We start from the raw sequence: 19,884 nt of genomic DNA on the forward strand, positions 1-19,884 counted from the left end.
GTTTGAAGATCCTAACACACAAACAGAGGCTACCCTGGTAGAGATTGTCTTTGAGATAACATAATTTAGTTTGATAAATAATAGTACGATTCCCCTCTGCTTAAAATAAAATTAAAAATTTAAACAGAACTGGCAAGGTCCTCGAGTGTGTTGAGGAATGCCTAGCAATAGACCATCATGACATTATAGAAGGTAGACAGTGTTAATTACAGAAGTTGTTTGTCCCACAGAGAAAGAGGTTGGTGGTAGCAGTGATTTATTTCAGAGGGCATTTAGTCATTGCACTATTCCTAGACAAGGCTCTTAATTTAAGTGACACTTAGACTCCTAAATAATTTTTGAAACCAAATTTAGGTGCTTGAGTCACATATTATGTTTTTGAAACTACTCCTGTCTTTCTGTCAGCCATTTCTACATGGCTGATCTTGGAAGACACAGCACCTACTGGAAGTGGTACAGGAGCTGGGAGTTGAAAGTGTTGAGAGGTTGGTGGATACCTGCCAGCAGCTGCAGTATGGAAAAGGATGATCCAATGTGCCTGGGGTGTTTTTGGAGCTGCTGTGCTCGTGCAATGCAACTGGTCTCTGTGTGCACCTTGTGTCAGAGGCACCTGGGATGTGTCATCTTTGCTGTCATGTGCACACATCTACCTTGCAGCCTAGAGATCTTGGGCTTGCTCATAGTCACTGGCCTGCATGTTCACTGGCCCTTTCTCAGAGGTTTCCCAACACCCTGCAGCCCGAAATCTAGGCAAATACTGTGCAGAGAGAGAAGGAGGAGAAAATGGTAGCATCAAACTGAATGAGTTGTATTTGCTGGGTAGCTCAGTCCTCCCTTTTACCCTGAGCTGTGCAGGCACTGGGATGTTTTAGTGAGATTTCAAGGTTTGGGCTGGGGCTGTCTAGCAGTCCTCACTGGTGCTGAGGTCCCTCTCATCCCTGGGAGCTCAATCAGGCAGCAGGGCTTTAGGATACAGGTGGATAGGTAAGTAGGCGTTGGAGTGGGAAGGTATGTAGGCGAACATGGGAGAATTTCAATCTTCTGAATTAGTCCACGCAGCATGAAGAACTGTATTGTTTTTTAATATCAAGGGTGTCAGATATGGATTTGTGATCCTGATACTGCATAATCAATTCTCTTCCCTCTGTTGTGCTTTGTCAGGAACAGTTTTGTTCATTTGCAGTCTGTGTTCACGCTTTCCCTCCTGTTTTGCTGTCTTTATAGATTTTTATCTGAAAGTTGAAAATGTTTTTGTTGATATTGGGAAGATTGCACCCGCTTTTGGAAATAGGCAGGCAACGCAGTATGATGATAAAATAGCCATTTGAGATGCATTTATTACTGCTGATAACACAATAATGTTGTCTGGAATATTTACAGTTCAGAGAGGAGGGTGGATCTCCTCGAGTGTTCAGGAACTAGTTCATCTGTTTGAACTGCTGTCATCTGAAGTTCAGGCATCTTGCTCTAAACTGCCTGACTGGGCACCCTCTTGAGAAAGTAGAGAGAGGTATAAAGGGACATAATCCATTCTGGAAATGTAGGTCTTAAATACATCTTTTGTGTCAGCACGGGGTGGGATGGGAAGGATCATTCCCTGGAAATGAGTGTCTCTTTCCTCTTACTACAAAGGGAGCCTGAGAGACTTGGTTTGACTTGCTGCCCAAGATTTGGGTAGTTACAGTAGGGGAAATGAATCCCAGGCCTGCTCATTTGGCAGTACAAACCTCAATGAAAGTTAGTGGGAGTTAAGGCTTTTGAACCTTCCAAGTGCTGTAGATAATGCCACTATTAAGGTTGATGTTTCCTGTGAGATATTTGCCTGTGTCTGGACTCACAAATATGATTTGTCAGTTAAGCCTGCGATCAAATTCTTCCAGAGGCCCATGATGAAGGAAGGAGAATAGTGTGATCCATGATAATGTGAAGGGTTCAGAATCCAATTTTAAGTGGTGCAAGCCCTACAGCAATGTAGTCTGTAAGTAATAGAAGGTATTATTGGGCAGTGATATGCCAAATCTATGTGCTACATCAATCAGCTCCATTGTTTTTGTATGGTATTTTAGGTTAGAGATTACTTTCATTTTAGGAGATATTTTAAAATATATCAATTTCTTAGGGATGCAGAGGGAATGGTAGGGGGTATGTGCATTTTGCTCTGTCTTCTGAGTTTTATGAGCACAACTTTTCCTAAATGTAGTATTTTTGTAGGTTTCTGTGACCACTTAAAAGCATGATTATTGATGTAAAATGTGACTGTCCAGATGGCAAAGGAGAAGCTAGTGATAAATGGTCTTTGGCACTTGCCAAGCATAAGTCTTCTGCCCTGTTTCTGATTTGATACCTTTACATTCTAACATGGACTCCCCATGCATCAGAAGTTTGGGGGAGCCATAGGACCCTTCTGCAGACTCTGCAGCCTGTTAGGAGAGGATCTTTGTGGGAATGATTTGGCTACAAAGGTACCCCATGATTTATGACTAAATCATGTCTTACAAATTGACTTCCTTTGGAGATTGGTCACTGGTCTTAAATGGTACTTTTAATGTTTCTAGAGACTGCTTGTTTTATTCCTTGGGTTCTGAGTTAGGGGGGTCCTTAGGTTTGACAGCTAGTGCTATGTGTTGGGGATAACTATGGCATCACTAGGTGAGTGGTAGCTGAGCACTCAGTTCTCCTCTTGCACATGATGTAAGTCAGGAATGAGCTATATTTTATATATATATATATATCTATATGAGTATATATATATATATATATGAACTATTTATATATATGTATATATACACACACACACTTTTCCTCTATATTATTTTTCTAGCAATTGATCTTCATCTGCAGGGCATGTAAATGCTTCATTTTGTTAGAGTCCCTGCTAAATACCTTCTTCAAAGTGGCAGAGACAGCCCATACATCTGTACCAGTACTCTTCAGTGGTGAGATACTGAAGTGCATTTGGGTAAATGTTGCATCTTCCTTCTCTCTCATGCTTCCCTCCCCCCTCTCTGTTTTGTTTGTTTCAGGTTCTTGGCCTTTTTGGATCTACACAGTGGAAGTTGCATCTTGTGTATGGCGTGGTTAAGCTTGCAGCCTGTCACCTCAGCCTTCCTCCATTTTGGGCTGGTTACTTTTGTGCTGTTTTTGCATGGTTTGCAGGTGGATGCTGGCCTGACGGGAGACTCAACCAGTACAGTACAAAACAGCTCGTGTTCAGGATCTTTTGACTGCAAGGAGGGTGTTATCCTGCCAATATGGTACCCAGAAAACCCATCCCTTGGGGACAAAATTGCCCGTGTTATCGTATACTTTGTAGCGCTGATCTACATGTTCCTTGGAGTCTCCATCATTGCAGATCGTTTCATGGCATCTATAGAGGTCATTACATCACAGGAGAAAGAAATAACTATTAAGAAACCCAATGGAGAGACCACAACAACCACCATTCGGATTTGGAATGAAACTGTTTCCAACTTGACCCTTATGGCTCTGGGCTCCTCTGCTCCTGAGATCCTCTTGTCTCTGATAGAAGTGTGTGGGCATGGATTCATAGCTGGAGACCTGGGGCCATCTACAATTGTTGGCAGCGCTGCTTTCAATATGTTTATCATCATTGCCATCTGTGTTTATGTCATCCCTGATGGGGAAACCAGGAAGATAAAACACCTGAGGGTTTTCTTTGTCACAGCTGCATGGAGCATCTTTGCTTACATCTGGTTGTACATGATCCTTGCTGTCTTCTCTCCAGGTGTGGTTCAGGTTTGGGAAGGCCTGCTCACTCTATTCTTCTTTCCACTTTGTGTCGTTCTGGCCTGGATAGCAGATAGACGTCTACTTTTCTATAAGTATATGCACAAAAAGTACCGTACTGATAAGCACAGGGGCATTATCATAGAATCAGAAGGTGATCACCCTAAGGGAATTGAGATGGATGGCAAGATGATGAACTCTCACTTTCTAGATGGGAACTTAGTGACTGTGGAGGGGAAGGAGGTAGATGAATCTCGCAAAGAGATGATCCGAATCCTAAAGGACCTGAAGCAAAAGCACCCAGAAAAGGACTTGGACCAGCTGGTGGAGATGGCCAACTACTATGCCTTGTCTCACCAGCAGAAGAGCAGAGCTTTTTATCGTATTCAAGCAACCAGAATGATGACGGGAGCTGGCAATATTCTGAAAAAGCACGCAGCTGAGCAAGCCAAGAGAACCACTAGCTTGCATGAGGTACGGCCAGAAGAACCTGAGGAATTCATCTCCAAAATTTATTTTGATCCATGCTCCTACCAGTGTCTTGAGAACTGTGGTGCCGTTCTCCTGACAGTGGTGCGGAAAGGAGGGGACATGTCCAAGACCATCTATGTGGACTATAAAACAGAGGATGGCTCTGCCAATGCTGGTGCTGACTATGAGTTCACAGAGGGGACTGTTGTCTTGAAATCTGGGGAGACCCAGAAGGAGTTCTCGGTGGGAATTATTGATGATGACATATTTGAGGAAGATGAGCATTTCTTTGTGCGGCTCAGTAATCTCCGTGTGGTGGAGAGTGAGGAACCTCCAGAGCTCAATAACTCCCCTTACCCAAAGGCCATGTTGGCTTCTCCTTGTGTGGCCACAGTGACTATACTGGATGATGACCACGCTGGCATCTTCACATTTGAGTGTGACATTATACATGTCAGTGAGAGCATTGGTGTGATGGAAGTCAAAGTCCTAAGGACATCAGGTGCACGGGGTACAGTCATAGTGCCATTTAGGACAGTAGAAGGGACAGCGAAGGGAGGTGGAGAAGACTTTGAAGACACTTACGGGGAGTTGGAGTTCAAGAATGATGAAACTGTGTAAGTACCCCATTAATTTCTGTTCTCGGGTCTAGTTATGGTATTTAACCCCACATTCTGAGTCCATTACAGGTGAATGCTGACAAGGGACAGGCTTCTTTCTTCAGCTTTCTATCAGTTTCCCTGCTTACCTCTATCAGGCAAGAGCCGACAGCAGGATTTAAGAGCTCAAAGCTCTTGTCCCTTCCCTCTTGGGAATGACAAATTAAGGCTTAGAAATACTAGGGACCAGGGGATAGGAACAAAATACATCATTCTCTGAGGTCCTGTAATAAAGCTAAGGGTTAATTGAGAGTTAAAGTAGAGGAAGAAGAAAAAAAATAGGTTTTTCTTGGCCGGGCAAATACGGGGAAAGCCTCTTTTTGAACACCAAACATAGGGAACACAGGATTTTATTGCAATTCCTAGATTAAAGGTTCATAACAATTATTCCCAACCATGCAAGAGCTGTTCAGTAGTCCTGGGGTTTTATTTTCACATGAGCAATACTTCATACCTGCATCCCTAGGCTTGCCTGTGCAACTGGCAGGCCTGTGTGGCAGCTAATTCCCAGCACAGGCAGAGCTGCAAAGCTATTCTGCTGAACCTGAAATCCCTGCAGTCTTTATGACTCTATGGTCTACCTGTATTTCCCAAATCACCTTCTCTATAATCGCTCTATGTCTGTTCATTTGCTACCTGTGGTTTTCCCCTTTATAAAATACTGTGGCAAATGGCAATTATGGTCTAAAGCATTGCAGATCACAGCCTGCCTGTGTGGCTCCATGACCCAGTGTTTTCATACAGAATAAATAAGGAAAGCAGCACCCATCCTGTTAATTCAGCTTTTTTTTTAATTGCATACTAAGTAGCTGATGCTAAGCTAGGAAGTGATAAAGACCAGAGAGGCGAGAATGACTAATTGCTCTAAGTACCTGTTGTTAACAGTAGTGAGGAATGAGAAAAATCCTTTAGTTGAGCAGGGAGGACAGAGGTGTGAGCCTGGTGCTAAAACTCCTAAATGCCTAGTTCCTTTTGTTAAAACCTAATCACTTGACCTATCACAGGATGAATTGTGCAGGCATGTATTTGACATCAGAGAAAGGAAATATTTGTACCAAACCTCCCAATACAGTGTCCAGAAGGATGTTAATATATTAAATTATTTGAAGTAGGGATGTCCTAATTTGATAGGCCCTTCTGTTTTAGCCCACTAAACCGTTTAAATCAGCTAATAGCCACAGTCTTGATGCTTGATTATATGTTCTTCCTGGTAGAGGAAGAGAAGCTCCTGTTGGTTGGCTTCAGCCACTGCCAGAGCTGGAAGGGGATCAGCTGTCCTAATCTGGCCTGACTGCAGGCCAGTCTCCTTAACTCCTTAACAAGCTGATTTCTGTGGAGAAAGCAAAGAAGAATGTTAGGTTTGTGGTTACAGTCTGCTGTGAGCAGGCTACCTAAAATATGATGGGTACTTCTTTGCTTTAACCAGGTCTTGAAGCAGAGACTTTCCTTGCTTGAAGAAGACCATCAGTGAAAGGCCAGCAGATCTGGGTACCAGAGAGTACTTGAGCTGTACTCCCTTTCTCTCATCTGCTGGCTAATGGAAGTCTTCTTTTTGTCTTTGAAAAGTGTGACAGAAGGTCAGAGCATACCCATACAGTTACTTCACTTGGGTTAAAACAAATCACTTTCAGCAGAACCTTGTGGCATAGACTCTAATAAAAAACAGACAGTCCAGAAAACATGTATGTGTAAATTACTTAACACTGTAGTTTTTGACCCAGCAATGGCCTAGAACATGGACAAGACATTTGTAGTGCATTTAAAATGGTTACCATACCTGATGCATTAATGAGACTTCTGCATCAGAAGCCTGCTGGGATCAAAGCCCACTAGCCACAGTGGCCATGGAGATAATGTGGCTATCAGATTTTAATTTATTTGGAAGCTGGAATTAGTGTAGTGGCTCAAAATAGCATTTAATCAAGCTAATAAGCCTAACAAGGAGGGAGATCATATCAGCCAGCACATATCTTTATTCACTCCCTATTTACTCCTTTATTCATACCTCCAGGAATTATAGGAATGGAATTTTAGTCTGGAAACATGGAGGTCATTTTCAGTAGTCAGTCTTTGGCCTTTAAATTCACTGAACGTAGGTCTGTTGCTGCATTTTGCTAGCTCCTCTTTGAGGTCCAGGTTTCTAGCAACTGTAGAAGCCTGGAAGCAGTAGTAGGTGTGTTTAATATTTTCTTCCTTCTCTACTTTCTAAATCTGAATGCAGAAAAATAATTTTGAGTAAATATTCAGGCTGTAAACAAATTTGAAGTGACTTAGATCTGAACTTTTGGCTTCAGACCCATAATGCTGCTATTCCAACTAACAGTTTGCTCAGCCCAGTTTTGGAAGATGGGTTTGTAGGATGTTTGGTACAGTTTTGCTGACCCAGAGGGCAGTGTTGCTTGGTACGAGGCTGTCTGAAGACACTGGGTCACCAAATAGCCAGAGCATTGCCTGGCTAAATATTTGAGTCTGCCTCTTAGATGCCTTGCCACTGAGGAGGATCCACCACGAGGTGTTGACATTCCCTACACACTGAAGCAGGGGAGCCAAGAGTCCATTAAGCCCAGTACAGAATAGAGAGGACAGCAGGGAAACTCAGGCAATACAAAGGGAGTCAGAAAGCAGCAAGAAATTAATGTGCTGCCCACTTCAGCCTCCTGTTTAAATCCTTGCCTAGGAAAAGTGGATTTTGGGCTCTAGTTTCCATGCTGGTGTAAAACTCCTACACCAGCGTGCCCATCTCACTGCCTTAAGCTTCTCAGTCTTCTCATGGAGTCACTTTTATAAGATTTCTTGACTCATGGAGGAGAAAAATTATTTAACAGCATCTTGCAAACATGTAAGACAGCACTGAACATGCCATGGCTATGCATGTATGCCAAGGCTCTGCAGAACTGCAGGCACCAAGAAGCACTGATCTGTGTAAACTAAAGGACAGCAAAGCTTCAGTTCATGCTCTTAGCTTGTTCTCCATCACATGAACTTAAAAACTCACATTGTGCAGCAGCAGGTGATCTGAAAGCAGTTTGTTGGTTAGCCTCCCAAATTGTAGCAATGGCTGAATTAATCTGAGGGGCATTGGATTACACAGCACCCCTGAGATCAAAATGTCGGAGAGGCACTGCCACCTACCAGATCCCAAGGACCAAGGATAAAGACTTTCCCTGGAAACTAAATGGAGAACAGGTCTAACAACATAAAATAAACTGTCTCAGGATTGGTTTTGAGAGGCTTTCCCTAAAATATATGGGACCAAAAAAGCTGAGTTAATGTGAGCTATACAGAACAAGAGGGAAATGGGTCCTGCCAGCGGTCTTGCTCATTGCCTCTGTGATTCTTTCTAGACTAACACAGTCAAAGTTTCCTTACTCACTTTTGGGTGCACAAGAGCACCCAAGAGCACACTCTTGGGAGCACAAGAGAATGCAGGCCAAGATGAGGGTAATTGAAGCAATGCCATTATTACCGAAATGTGGTTCTACGCAGAGTGTGATTGTGTGTGTACGTATGGAAGTGTTTGAGTGTTGGATAGCTGTGAATCAAGCCATATAATATTGGATGCTGTCATCTGTTGAGAAAGGAATTGATCAAATCTCAAATATTTGATTATGCTGCCTCCTTTTCAATACATTTGTTATTTCTGAACTCCTGCCCCAGTGAGGGCCAGATATAACCTAAGCAGCTAGAGTGGAATCCTAGCTGTCTTGTTGACTAAAAGGATCAATCATCCCAAAAGCTTCTTTTTTTTTTTTTTTTTTTTTTCTTTTTAAATTATTTTTTTGTTTGTTTTGTTTTGTTTTTTGGCAAGATGACTGAATACTTTTCTTTCAAATTATTTTGTATGGAAATAAATGTTAGGTTCTTGAAGGTATAAAAATGTAGAAGAATGATTGACCCTGCTGCTTTATCATGTCTAAGCAATAAAGAAATCATTAAGAGCCAGAAGCAAAAAATGAATTGAGTTTTAAAGGATTTTCCTTTTACATTAGAAAGAGAACTCCTATCAAGTCATTCAATTTAATTTAAATTTTCTCTGTTTAAATTGTTTCTTCTGTTAAAAACTGTTTAAATTCAGATGGAAATTTGTCTGTGTCTTGTTTTAGAACGTTTGGAAAAATACACAAGTTACCAATAGCTAGTTGACATGATAGACAATGAAGTTCTGTAGTGGCCCTGTCACTGGCAGCAGCTCTACTGAGTTAAGGCTTAGGCCATGAGGTCTACTTTGGTAAGTGCCTTTGTTGCTTGCTAAGTTACTTGCAGGACTTGCAGACTACCAGAATTACAGCTACTTGCCCTGAGCCTTCACAGAGTGTTGCCCGTGGCTCAGGAAGGAACTGGCTATTGAGACATGCTGTGGTCTTAAGCTGGTATTCAGTGGGCTGCAAAGCCTCTTTGTGAAGTCAGTGTGTCTAAACTTTGGTAGCACATGGAAACCTAGAGTCCCTTATCTATGAGTGTGTTGGGCACAGCGCTTGATATCAAAAAGGCTGTCCACTCCTTTTATATAGAGACTGCTGGAGACAAACATATTAAGCCTGCCTTGGTCAGCAGTGAGATACTGTTCCTTCCCTTCAGGATTTGGGCAGGATGTTGTGCAAGTTGCATGTTGCCTCTCCTTGTCTGCTTCTCCCCAGAGAATCCCACAGGCTGCTTTGTGTATGGCTGTGTCTGCACCATGAGTCACTGTGAGCCTTGGGCTGTCTCCCAGGGTGTGCTTAGTTTGGTAATGCTGGTCTTCCAAAGGGCTGCCACGGCATTGTGCAGTGAAAAATCATCCTCCTGTTGGGGGCTTCAGACACTTTCTGGCAGGGGGCTCATGAAATGCGTGTCTTTGGGTGCATGTGGTGGCTAGAGGTGGTCCTGTCTGGATCAAGGTCACTTTGGTGCTGTGCCCCAAGGCTGCTGGTTACCAGCTGCCCCAGGGCAGACAGCACATGCTGGTGCTGCTACCCTCTCTCCTGTGTGTTTTGCCACCCTTGTTTGGTAGGAAGATCAGTATCCCTTCCTCCTTTTCCCCTCCTGTCCACCAGGGCATGGACACAGAAACCCTGGTCTAACCCCTTGCTCATTCACCTGCCGTGATGGCTGATGGCTTCTTCCAGCAGATCCGGTGAAGGTGATAGTGGAGAAAAGGAAGTGTCAGTTTTCTGGTTGAAGGATGTCACACTGAGGCTTAGCATCATTAATTGGCCTTCCTTTTTGCCATGCAGCACTTGAGGAAACTGTCAACTTAATTTTTTTATTTGATCACCTACACAGTCATGATTGTGTCATTTTGAGGGGAATGCTATTATTGATACTTATCTCCTTTGCTTGGTATTTCATCAGTAGATCTCATGGCACATTGCAAAGTAGATTGAGAGATAGTATTCCCATTTTGCAGATGTGGAAAAAATACAGAGAAAGTGACTTCTCTTCCTTCTGGATTACCCAGCAGGTGGAAAGCAAAGACATGAATAAAAACTGATCTCCCTGAACTGCTGACCTGTGCTCTATCCAGAGGTCTGTGTGGATCGAGCTTATAGTTTTCCATTACTCAGGACCACACTGAATTTTTGCAGATTCACTGACCTCTCTCCAGCTGTTGAGAGTCAGGATGGTACAGATGTAGGCAGTAACTGGAATATCTCACTATTCCCCCAAGCTGACAACAGAAGCTGCAGTTTTGGATGTTCATTTTCCTAAATTAAATTTTGGCTACATGACATGGAGGTCTGCTGCATCAGCAGACTTTGCTTTATTTATATTAACTGTGATGACTCAAATTAATGACCAAGGTAATAACAAAATTATTTTGGTACTTTAGTCTGAAATCTTGTTCAATAGCTGTCATACACCATACACTGACCCTAAGGCTCTGAGTTCTAAGAAGACAGCCTTAAAAAAATTAAGACTTATTAGTGGGATTCCAGGCAATGAGAATTTGTTGTGTGCAGCTGATGCTTTCCTTCTCTCAGGAGGGAATGCTTCCTTCCCATTAGAGCCTATTGAGTTTGAATCCTCTAAACTTTTCTCTAGTTTGTCTCTAATATTGGGTAAGCACCTTCTGGCTTTTTCCTGCTTCTACACTTAAATTAGAAGTCCTTGATCCCTATTTTAGTAAGGGAAAATAGTAGCAGATGCCCTCCAGTTAAGCAAACTTACCCCCACTATTTTGCCAGTGGTAAGGCTGTTGTATTTGCTTTTTGCTGTGAAATTCTCCTGTCTGTTTTCTTAGCAGTATCTCAGCTGTATTTAATTTAATTGATTCCTTTACATACATTCACAGATGCTTTTATTTCTGCTGCAGGCTGTCCCACTATGAGGTCTAGGTGATGTGACCTGCAGGGGATTAGTGTAAGGTGTCAGGGGACTGTTTCTGGAGTGTCTGTAAAAGCAGCTTGCAGAAATGTGAGACCATGACACCACACTGGGAAGAAGAGAAGCCCTGAGCTGACCTTTACCTTCCCAGATAGTTCTGTTGGCAGGTGTCTGAGGGATATACTTGCCCTCTGTCCATGAAGGACGAACAACATCCTGTCTCAGGGACTGTGACTTGCCCAGAGGCATTATGTGACAGTGTTAAATAGGAGAGGCCTGGGACCTCAGCTGAAAAATGAGGCACGAGGCAGAGATCAGCTCTTCAGCAGCTCCTGGGAAGCTTATGGATTCTTCAAGAAGTCTCTTCAAAGGGACATTCTGGAGTGTATAGTAGAGGGCAGTGATATTCCTAGTTTAGGGCAAACACAGGGAAATTAACCCTGACACAACCAAGTTTTAGGTTTAAAAGCAAACAAAAGACCAGAACTGATCCAAGACAAAACAAGTTTACTGTGGTTTTGCCTGCTTAACTCATACTGACTTATGCCTTACTGAGTGATGTACCTTTGCAAAATGAGTAACTTAGAGATCATGCTGTTTACACGCAGGGTTAGAGGCACAGGTTGTATTTGTTTCCCACATGTAAAGAAGGAGGAGAAAGCACAGTTTGAATGATGCAGCTTCAGGAGATTAAGAAGAGATGCTGGTGGCAAGGTTAATGGACATCCCATCATACATGCTAGGATTTTGTTTTTGAAAGCCAACAGTGGGAATGCTACTTATGGCATCCTTATAAAGTGTCTGTGACTCTGACTTTTAACAAATTAGACTGGCAGTAGAGTTTGTGTTAAGTATGGACTTACCCTTCTGTAAATGAGATGAAGAGAACAACGGCATCTAAAGAGGTCCTTCAGCATGTTTTTGATGTGATTAAAGAGAAGCAGCTCATGCTGATGCAAGATGGTAGCTGTTTCAAATAAGAGCTGATTTACCTGTTGCTAGCAGTGTGTTTGGTTTTTACTTACCTCATCTTAGGAAAAAAGGTGATAAAAGAATTTGCTATGCTAGCTGATTGAAGCACCAGGGACCAACTTCATCCTCCATTTAGCTTCAGTGAAAACAGCAGATTAAAGCTAGGAGGAGGAATGTGGACTCATACTTATTTACAGCTGTCTTAGCAGATGGGCTGTGGACAGATGAGGCCCCTCAAGTCTCTGCCTGGGTGCTGGGTGCCAGCATGTATTGTTGAGAGCATTTCAGCTGAAGTCAGTCCTGGTGTTGAGCAGGCACTGGCTGCTTCCTGGGTTGGGCCCTTAGGTGGATTGTGCTGGAAGGGCAGTGAGATGGAAGTCTGAATATCAGATAGGACCAGTTCTTCCTGCCAGCCTTTGCAGAAACTGCCCTAAGGAGACATCTGCTGAGGTGCCCCAAAGCCTGAGCAGCTTCATGTGGAGCATGGTGCAGCCCAGATCTGGACTGCAGTAACTGGAAACCCTCCTCTGAACAGCACATTCCTGACAGCCTCTGCTTATCCTGGCTCTCTTCTTCCACATCATCATGTGGAGACATTCCAGGTGTTAAAAGCAGACCAGGACTTGATGCTGTACTCCATGTGAGCAAAAGCCATGGCTCTGTTCTCCTGCTCCTTCTGTTAGATGGTGGAAAATCTCCTTTGGTGTTTCCAGGTGCTGAGGAAGAAAGAGACTTCTTCTCTCTTCCCCATTCACCTCTCCAAAGAGTTTCGAGGAGTGGCTGCTCCTGACTGTGCTGTGGCTGTTTGGCTGAGTGTGTTGTTGACGGTTTATCTCCTGCTGCACTTACTTAGTGCTCTGTGTAAAAGTATGTGTTTAAAGAGAAATGGATTAGGACTTGCCTTTTGTGCTTCTGTTTTTCTTTCCATGAGATCAGCAAGCCAAATGTGTCCTATCAGAAAATTACCTACCTGAGCACTATGCTATTTCACTTTTATCCTTTAGAGAAAAAAGGGTGATAAAGCAATCAATATTTAATGTAAAAATTTTGCTCTGCTTATCTGTGCTTTACCTGTCTCCCCTCTTGGGTTGGTCTCTCCTTTACCTCATCTGCTTGAGAGTTTTGGTTTAATACTGCTATCTCTGTTTCCCTTCATAAAGACAACTAGATCAGAATGCTATTTAGGAAGGATGTACCAGGACCAGTGTATCGACTTTGCAACATATCAAATGCTGTGTTTTCTAAGACATTGAAAATGGTTACTTTTGGGATGGGTTGTGGTGGGCTTTGGTAGCTCACAGTAGTTTTCTCATTCTGGTGTAACTGGGAGGAGCGAACATGTGAGCTGGCAGTTTTTCCCAGATGTGTCCTGTTAGCTGACATCACCACCACTTCTGAATAATGCAGAAGCACAGTGAGCAGACTATGTATGAGCAATAACTGTTTGCCTAGTAGCTGGGCTCCCAGGGTTTCATCACCTGGATCCTGGAGATGAGTATCTGAAAGCTGTGGCAGAGTGGAGGAGCCTAGCTACTGCTGGTGTGGAAGGCTGTAGCACTGGGAAAGCATGAGGAGCTGTGCACACTATCTCAGCGGCATGGTGCCTGTCCTATTGGAAAGTCTTAATTTTCTATGATTAGCAAATTCTTGACGTAATTGTCTTTCTTGCTTTTTTTGCGGCCTGAGAAGTAGAGCAGTGCTAGATATGGTCTGTGGGAGTAGTAGATCCCCTCTGTGTTCCTGTGCAGTGTTTTTGGCCATCCAGGAGCTGGAGTGGGTGAGGTGCCATGGTGCAGAGACAGCATGGCACCTGGGTTTGCAAGCCTGGTGCTGTAGCTCCCCTGGAAAGATCTGGTTCATGATGGAAAAACTGAGTGAGTCCAGACTAAAATGAAGTGCAAAATTCAAGGATAAAATAGGCCACTGGCTTTGGGTGCTCAGGCAATGAAAGCATGGCCAGCCTCAGGGGAAAAAGCTGCTTTGTTCTTGGGGTCACTCCATCTGTCTCTGAGGGACCAGGGTGGTCATTCACAGCTCTGGGGCATTAGAAAGCAGGACAAGTGGATGAACAGGCTGAGGGAGGACCCTTCCCAGCATCTGCTGTATTGACTGACGGCCCTGAATTCCCTAGCCTGGGACAAGGCCAAATGCCTTTGGAGACAGCTTCTTGGAGTCTTTCTGAAGAAGGCTGAGATTCCCTCGTACACATAACCTGACGTGTCATATCTCATGTGGCGCTGTATTTCCTGTCCCCACTCTGGGAATAGAGCCCAGCAGTTACCTGGGCAGGGAATGGTGACTGCTGTTGGCGAGGGATTTGTCCCTTGTGGTGCAAGGCAGGCAAAGGAGTTTCTCAGGGCTGTGAGGTTTTTGAAGGAGAGGAACAAGTATGCAGCATCAACAAACTTCTGCTAAGGGTACCTTTCTTTCAATTTGATGGAGGGAGATGATTTTTTGAAGTGAATTGCTGTATAAGGTACTGGCCTGCTCCCTGGAGAGAACATCTAATGGAATGAAAGGGTATCTCTATCTTGTTTTGGGCGGTGAGAGCTTCCTCGAACCGCTGCCCAGAATACTTGTGAGACACCCTATAATTCAATTAGAAGTACCCTCCAGGGAGCATATAATTATATCATATCTATGAAACATAATGACAGCCCCCTCATATCACATGGTGAGCAACTGTCTGCTGCTGCCCAGAACCTTTCACCGGTAAGGAACTAATCTGCTTAGCACAGATTGAACTCGGTGGTGTACAGCACTTACCCAAATGCTTCTGAAGGGAATCCCTGCCAGCAGAATAAACCCATTAGCAGCATGTGAGCATCACTGCACCTGCATTTCTCTTCCCAGCCTTCAGACCACTCCAGCCAGGGCTGCTCACCTCCACCTTTGCCATCTTCTCTAAAGCTTCTTGGGAAATTTTAATGATTGGGAAGTTTTCTTTACACCTTTAAGTTTGTCTTTTTGCCCCTTATTGTGAGCTTACAGTGTGAGCTTCAGGGATTGAGGTTCATAATAGGTAGTGTCCAACCTTTCTGCTGATAGTTTGTAAGATTTTAATACAAGTTTGGATGTTCTGGGAAGAGGAGCAATTGTACTACCAGTTGAAATGAGTTTCCCTGGTGTGAACCACAGCATTGCAGCATCTCAAAAGGTTTTGGACTAGAAGTGAAGTGAGGAAGACTGACCACCATGTAGAGGACTTCTGTGGGATGCTGTAATTCCAATTGACTCTCACAAGAGGCATCATCTTCAATCAATCTGCAGAAAACTGTAGAGGGAGAGCAGGGTGGGGTGTTGGTGTGACTTTAAAGTACCCAAAGAAATCTTGTGGAGGAATTTCCTGACCCACGGTAGAAGTCAGCTGGGAAACAGCATTGTCTGCCTTGTGATTGAAGAATACCCCTAGTCCAGAGAGGACTGAGATGCTCTGCCAAGACTGGGCTGCCCCCAATTCTGCTGTAGTTAGTTCAACAACATCAGATGGCTCTAACAGAAAGTTCATCCATCCACATGAGTAAACTCATCTACCTGTCACAGGATTGTAGTTGCTGTAGGTACTGTTGAATTGCTGCCTGTCAGCCTTCGAGTGTTGTTTTGCCCTCAGATCCCAGAGCTCTGAGTGAGCTGGGCACCTCTGGAAAATGAGACAAAGACCATTGAGAGATGATGGAGACAGTGGATGAGCAAGGTTTCCTCCCATTACGAAGCAGGAGAACGTCATGCTGAACATGAAGACAATGGATCTGAGTCACAATGTGTGTCCTTGACTGGCATTTTGGGGGTGAATCACCAAAGGTCGAGCTGAGTTGTTTTTAGATGGCACTAGGGTGCAGCATATTTTTTAGGAAGGAATTCTTCACAGAAATGGTGATTGGATAGTGGGCAGGGAGGTGCTGGTGTAGTCATCCCTGGAGGTGTTTAAGGAAAGGCCAGTGGAACTCCATGCTCTGGTCTGGGTGACAGGGTGATGTCACAGGTTGGACTTGATGCATCTCAGAGGTCTTTTCCAACCTAATTGATTCTGTGATCCCTGTGTGATTCTCTGCTTGGGGACAGTTCCATGGGGAATCACTGATCATCAGGGCCCTGGTGGGGGTGTGTCCAGGGCTCAGAGGAGCACTGCTGTGAATTGCTAAGTAATCTGGAGAAAGGTAGATAGAGAGCATCGTGGTTGGAATGTGAAATGGATGAGAGTTCCTTGCTAAGAACCATGGGGCCTTGGTCTTCTCCTCTAATGTGGGGCTGTGTTTCCTTCTGCAAGGCCAGCACTTCAACCAGGGCTTCTCAGTCAATGGGAATATCTTGGAGATTAATTCATCTCCTATATTCTTCTCCACTAACTGGTAGGAAAGGAAATTTCAGTTTTGCTGAGGCAAGATAAGAGAAGGAGGAGCTGATCTTTGCTCTTTCTGCTGTCTCTGCTCCCCCACCCCAGATAAAAAATCTAGCACTTTGGAACCTGCTTCCTGCTTCCACTACCTACTGCTAGTGAATGCTTCAGGAAACTAGGAGGGCATCTGTTCTTTTTCAGACATCACTGCTGTTGATCATGGCTTGAAGTGAAGGGAAAACCAACATTCTTCCCCACATTTATTCTTCTTGGCATCTAGGTATCTGTAATGATGATCCCCAACTCCAAACACTGCAGCAAAGCAAGAGTTTTGGCATGAAAGAAAACGCTGAATCACTGTGTAAATCCTGGTGGCTCTTGAGCACCATATCCTTGTCCAGAACAGGAGACTTAAATAAACACTTAGGACAGGCTCCCACTGGCTGCACTTGACTTGTGTTTTCACCACAGCTCTGGAGTAATGCTCACTGCTCATGTGGATTTGTTAGCTTTCTGTTCCTGGTGAAATTCCTTTTACCAGCTGGCTCATGCTTCACTTGGCCCTAGGAACAGTTGCATGCTTTTTCTGTAATGAGGAGGTGGGACAGTAGCACAGTCAACGTTATCTGATCTCCTGTAGGCAGAGCACTGAGAGGCCCTGAGGAATATTAAGGTAATATTATTTGGTTATCCTGGGCAGTTTCTCATAGCAATTAAAGATATTTTGTGTTTTTATATCTCCTTTTGTATGGAGGAATCCAAAATTACTCAACAAATTGAGCAGCAGAATCATTTTATCTAATGAGAAAAAGTGAGTGCCCATAGGTATGCTGTGTTTGGCAGCCAGTGGTCCTTTGAGGTACCACAGGGCAGAGGATTACCAGGACCAGGAGGTGCCTGTGCTAGGCAGGTCTGGGGGCTGGCATGGTCAGCAATAGGGTACCTGTTCCATGAGGAGGGAGTGCTGCTCTTGGGGAGCATGCAGTGAGCCAGGTGTGAGCACTTGGGTGCTGAGCATCCTTCAGTGCTGGATGGGTGAATGGAGAGTTTGTGTGGTGCTTGCTTGAAAATACAGGCTCTGGAGAGCAGAGTGGTTGACACAGCTGGGATGCAGGGACTACAAACCAGACAGTTTCTTCATTAGGAATATAGATCTGCTGCAAAAATCACAGGCTTCATTCCTACATGGGCACCAGGTGCTGGAGGAAAAGCCTTCCTGGGATGACCTGCCCAGGGTCACCTCTGAGATGCTTCTGTTGCCATGCCCAGATGGAGCAGTGATCCTCCTTGGGAACACTGATAGGTTGGTGGGCTTTGTGGCATGCTGTGGCACTGCTGACACTGGCTCCCACAGCCATCTCCAAGGAACCCGCTTGGGTCTGAATGTCAGTGATTGCTGCAAGGCTCCTGCAGGGATGTAGTGTCTCACCCACAAAGCCCTGCCATTTAAAGCATCAACCTCTTGATAACCCCTTAGTAGCTGTGGAACTGTTGATTGGTTTCTGCCTTTTTGCAGCAACTGGGCATACCATTCCCTCCTCTCATGTGCATGTCATGGTTTTTGTGCACGGAAGGTGATGCCACTGTTTCCTCTGCTCATGCTGCCTGTATTGACTCAATAAGAACTTGTTGCCAGACTCTGGTGAGCACCTCTGAGAACTGTGGAGACTGAAGTCCCATCCATAAAGGTGGCAGGGTCTCCCAGCCTATTTGTTAGCTGATGTCAGGGTGTGTGATACGGGTATGTGCCCATCTCAGCTTGTGCTATAAGCCCCTATTAACTCAGTCCTTTCACCAGAGACTGTTTGGGTACTTTAGCAATTTTAAATTGCCTTTAGCCTTGACTAAACTGAGAACCTACAAGGAAAAGCTTTTTTACAGTGAAAACCAGCTAGGAGTAGATATATGCTAGATTGTGCTCTCTCCAGCTGCAGAAGGTGACTGGGAACAGTCGGCGTGAGTTTACTATAGCAGATCATGCCTGACTGACCTGATGGCTTTCTGTGGTGAGATGCTTGAGATGGTGGCCATGGAGGGAGCAGTGGGTGACATTCATCTTGGCTTTTGGTTTCTGATGTGTTCTCCTACAGCATCATTATAGCCAGACTGGGAAGATACAGCTTTGATAGGTGATACCAAATGGATTAACAGGCTGTCTGGTCTTATCGGACTGGAAATGTAGTGGTCAGTGCCGTGAGGTTTAATCAGTAGCCAGTTCTTAATCACAGCCGTGAGAAGCCAGTGTAAGAACTGGACAGTTCAGCATTGTAATCCATGCCAGGAATGATAGGGTAACATGCAGCCCTGTCCTGGTGAGCCCATGTGCACTGTGGTCCATGGGGAAGCTTGGTATGCTGGAGTGTGGGTTGCTGGCCAAAGGGGCCTTGGTGTACAGCAAAGGACCAATGGGCCTTGGGAAGGTGGGAGAGAGAAATGCGGATCTTGTACCTGGGATGGGGTCAGCCACTGCCCTGATGCAGGCTGGGAGCTGGCTGGCTGGGAATGGCTCTGCAGGGAAGGAGCTGTGCTGCAGGGAGAAACTGCTTGGTTCATGCTGTTTAAAGCAAATCAGGATTGAAGCAGTGCATTGATTTATCAGCAACATATAATTAACCAGCAATCAGTGAACTATATAAGGATCAATATCAGCGACACAGAAGAAACCACAGTGCTGTACACCTTTGTAATGCTGGTGTTCAGCTACAAATTTCCAAGAATCCTTCTGTAACTGACTCCCAGAAGTTAGGCTCATACACAGTTATGTGGCTCCCTGGTGTTCCTGTCTCAATGGCAATTGGTGCCTGGGGTGAGCTCTGTGAGACTCTGGTGGCCCCTGTGAACATCAGTCAGCAGCACAGCATGTCTTAAATATTAGCCAGAGTTGTCACTGCTACTGACTTGGGATTTTGCAGGCAGTGGCAGAGGTTTATTCCTTGTAAAAGATGGAAGCAGCTCTGGCCCTCATTGGGATGTCAAGGGAAGGTCTCCTGGGCTGTCCACCTTCTCCCCTTGTCTGGGGAATGTTCAGGCAAAACTGGTAAGCTTGAATTTCCCACACAATGCCCATTTTGTGATTTTTCTCCCATCTGAAGTAGGTGAGTGCTCTTAGATGCTGACCAGCTGAGGTGCTGATTACTAGACATGTAAGTAGAGCTAGGGAGAGCACAGCTCTGCAGTAGAGCTTATATCCCAGTCTGGCAAGTGTACTTCTTGCTGAACTTCTGGGAAGTGTTAGGTAATGGCCCTTTGCATGGTACATGTATTGTGTACTCACCATGTGGTATTCATTTTCCATCTGCCCAGATGTACATGGCCATTGTTGGCTGCTGGAACTAGCTGAACACATGCAGCAACATCTTCTCCAGGTGATCTGTTGTTTTGACCTTCAGATCTAAA

At 44.5% G+C, this 19,884-nt stretch overlaps 1 protein-coding gene across 6 annotated transcripts in view; it reads left to right on the forward strand.

Annotated features, from left to right (window-relative positions):
• SLC8A3 (solute carrier family 8 member A3) overlaps positions 1-19,884 on the forward strand; it is a 145,662-nt gene that overhangs the window by 40,135 nt on the left and 85,643 nt on the right. For all 6 annotated transcript variants that reach the window (XM_085582007.1, XM_021540744.3, XM_077784114.2 and 3 more), the window contains one exon: positions 3,024-4,835. In XM_085582007.1, the coding sequence (XP_085438133.1) occupies positions 3,070-4,835 (1,766 nt within the window). In that variant the 5' untranslated portion in view covers positions 3,024-3,069. Of the gene's footprint in view, positions 1-3,023; positions 4,836-19,884 lie in introns of those variants that run through there.

The sequence above is a fragment of the Lonchura striata genome, chromosome 5 (genome assembly GCF_050655825.1).
Source record: "Lonchura striata isolate lonStrDom1 chromosome 5, ASM5065582v1, whole genome shotgun sequence".
Taxonomy (NCBI): domain Eukaryota; kingdom Metazoa; phylum Chordata; class Aves; order Passeriformes; family Estrildidae; genus Lonchura; species Lonchura striata.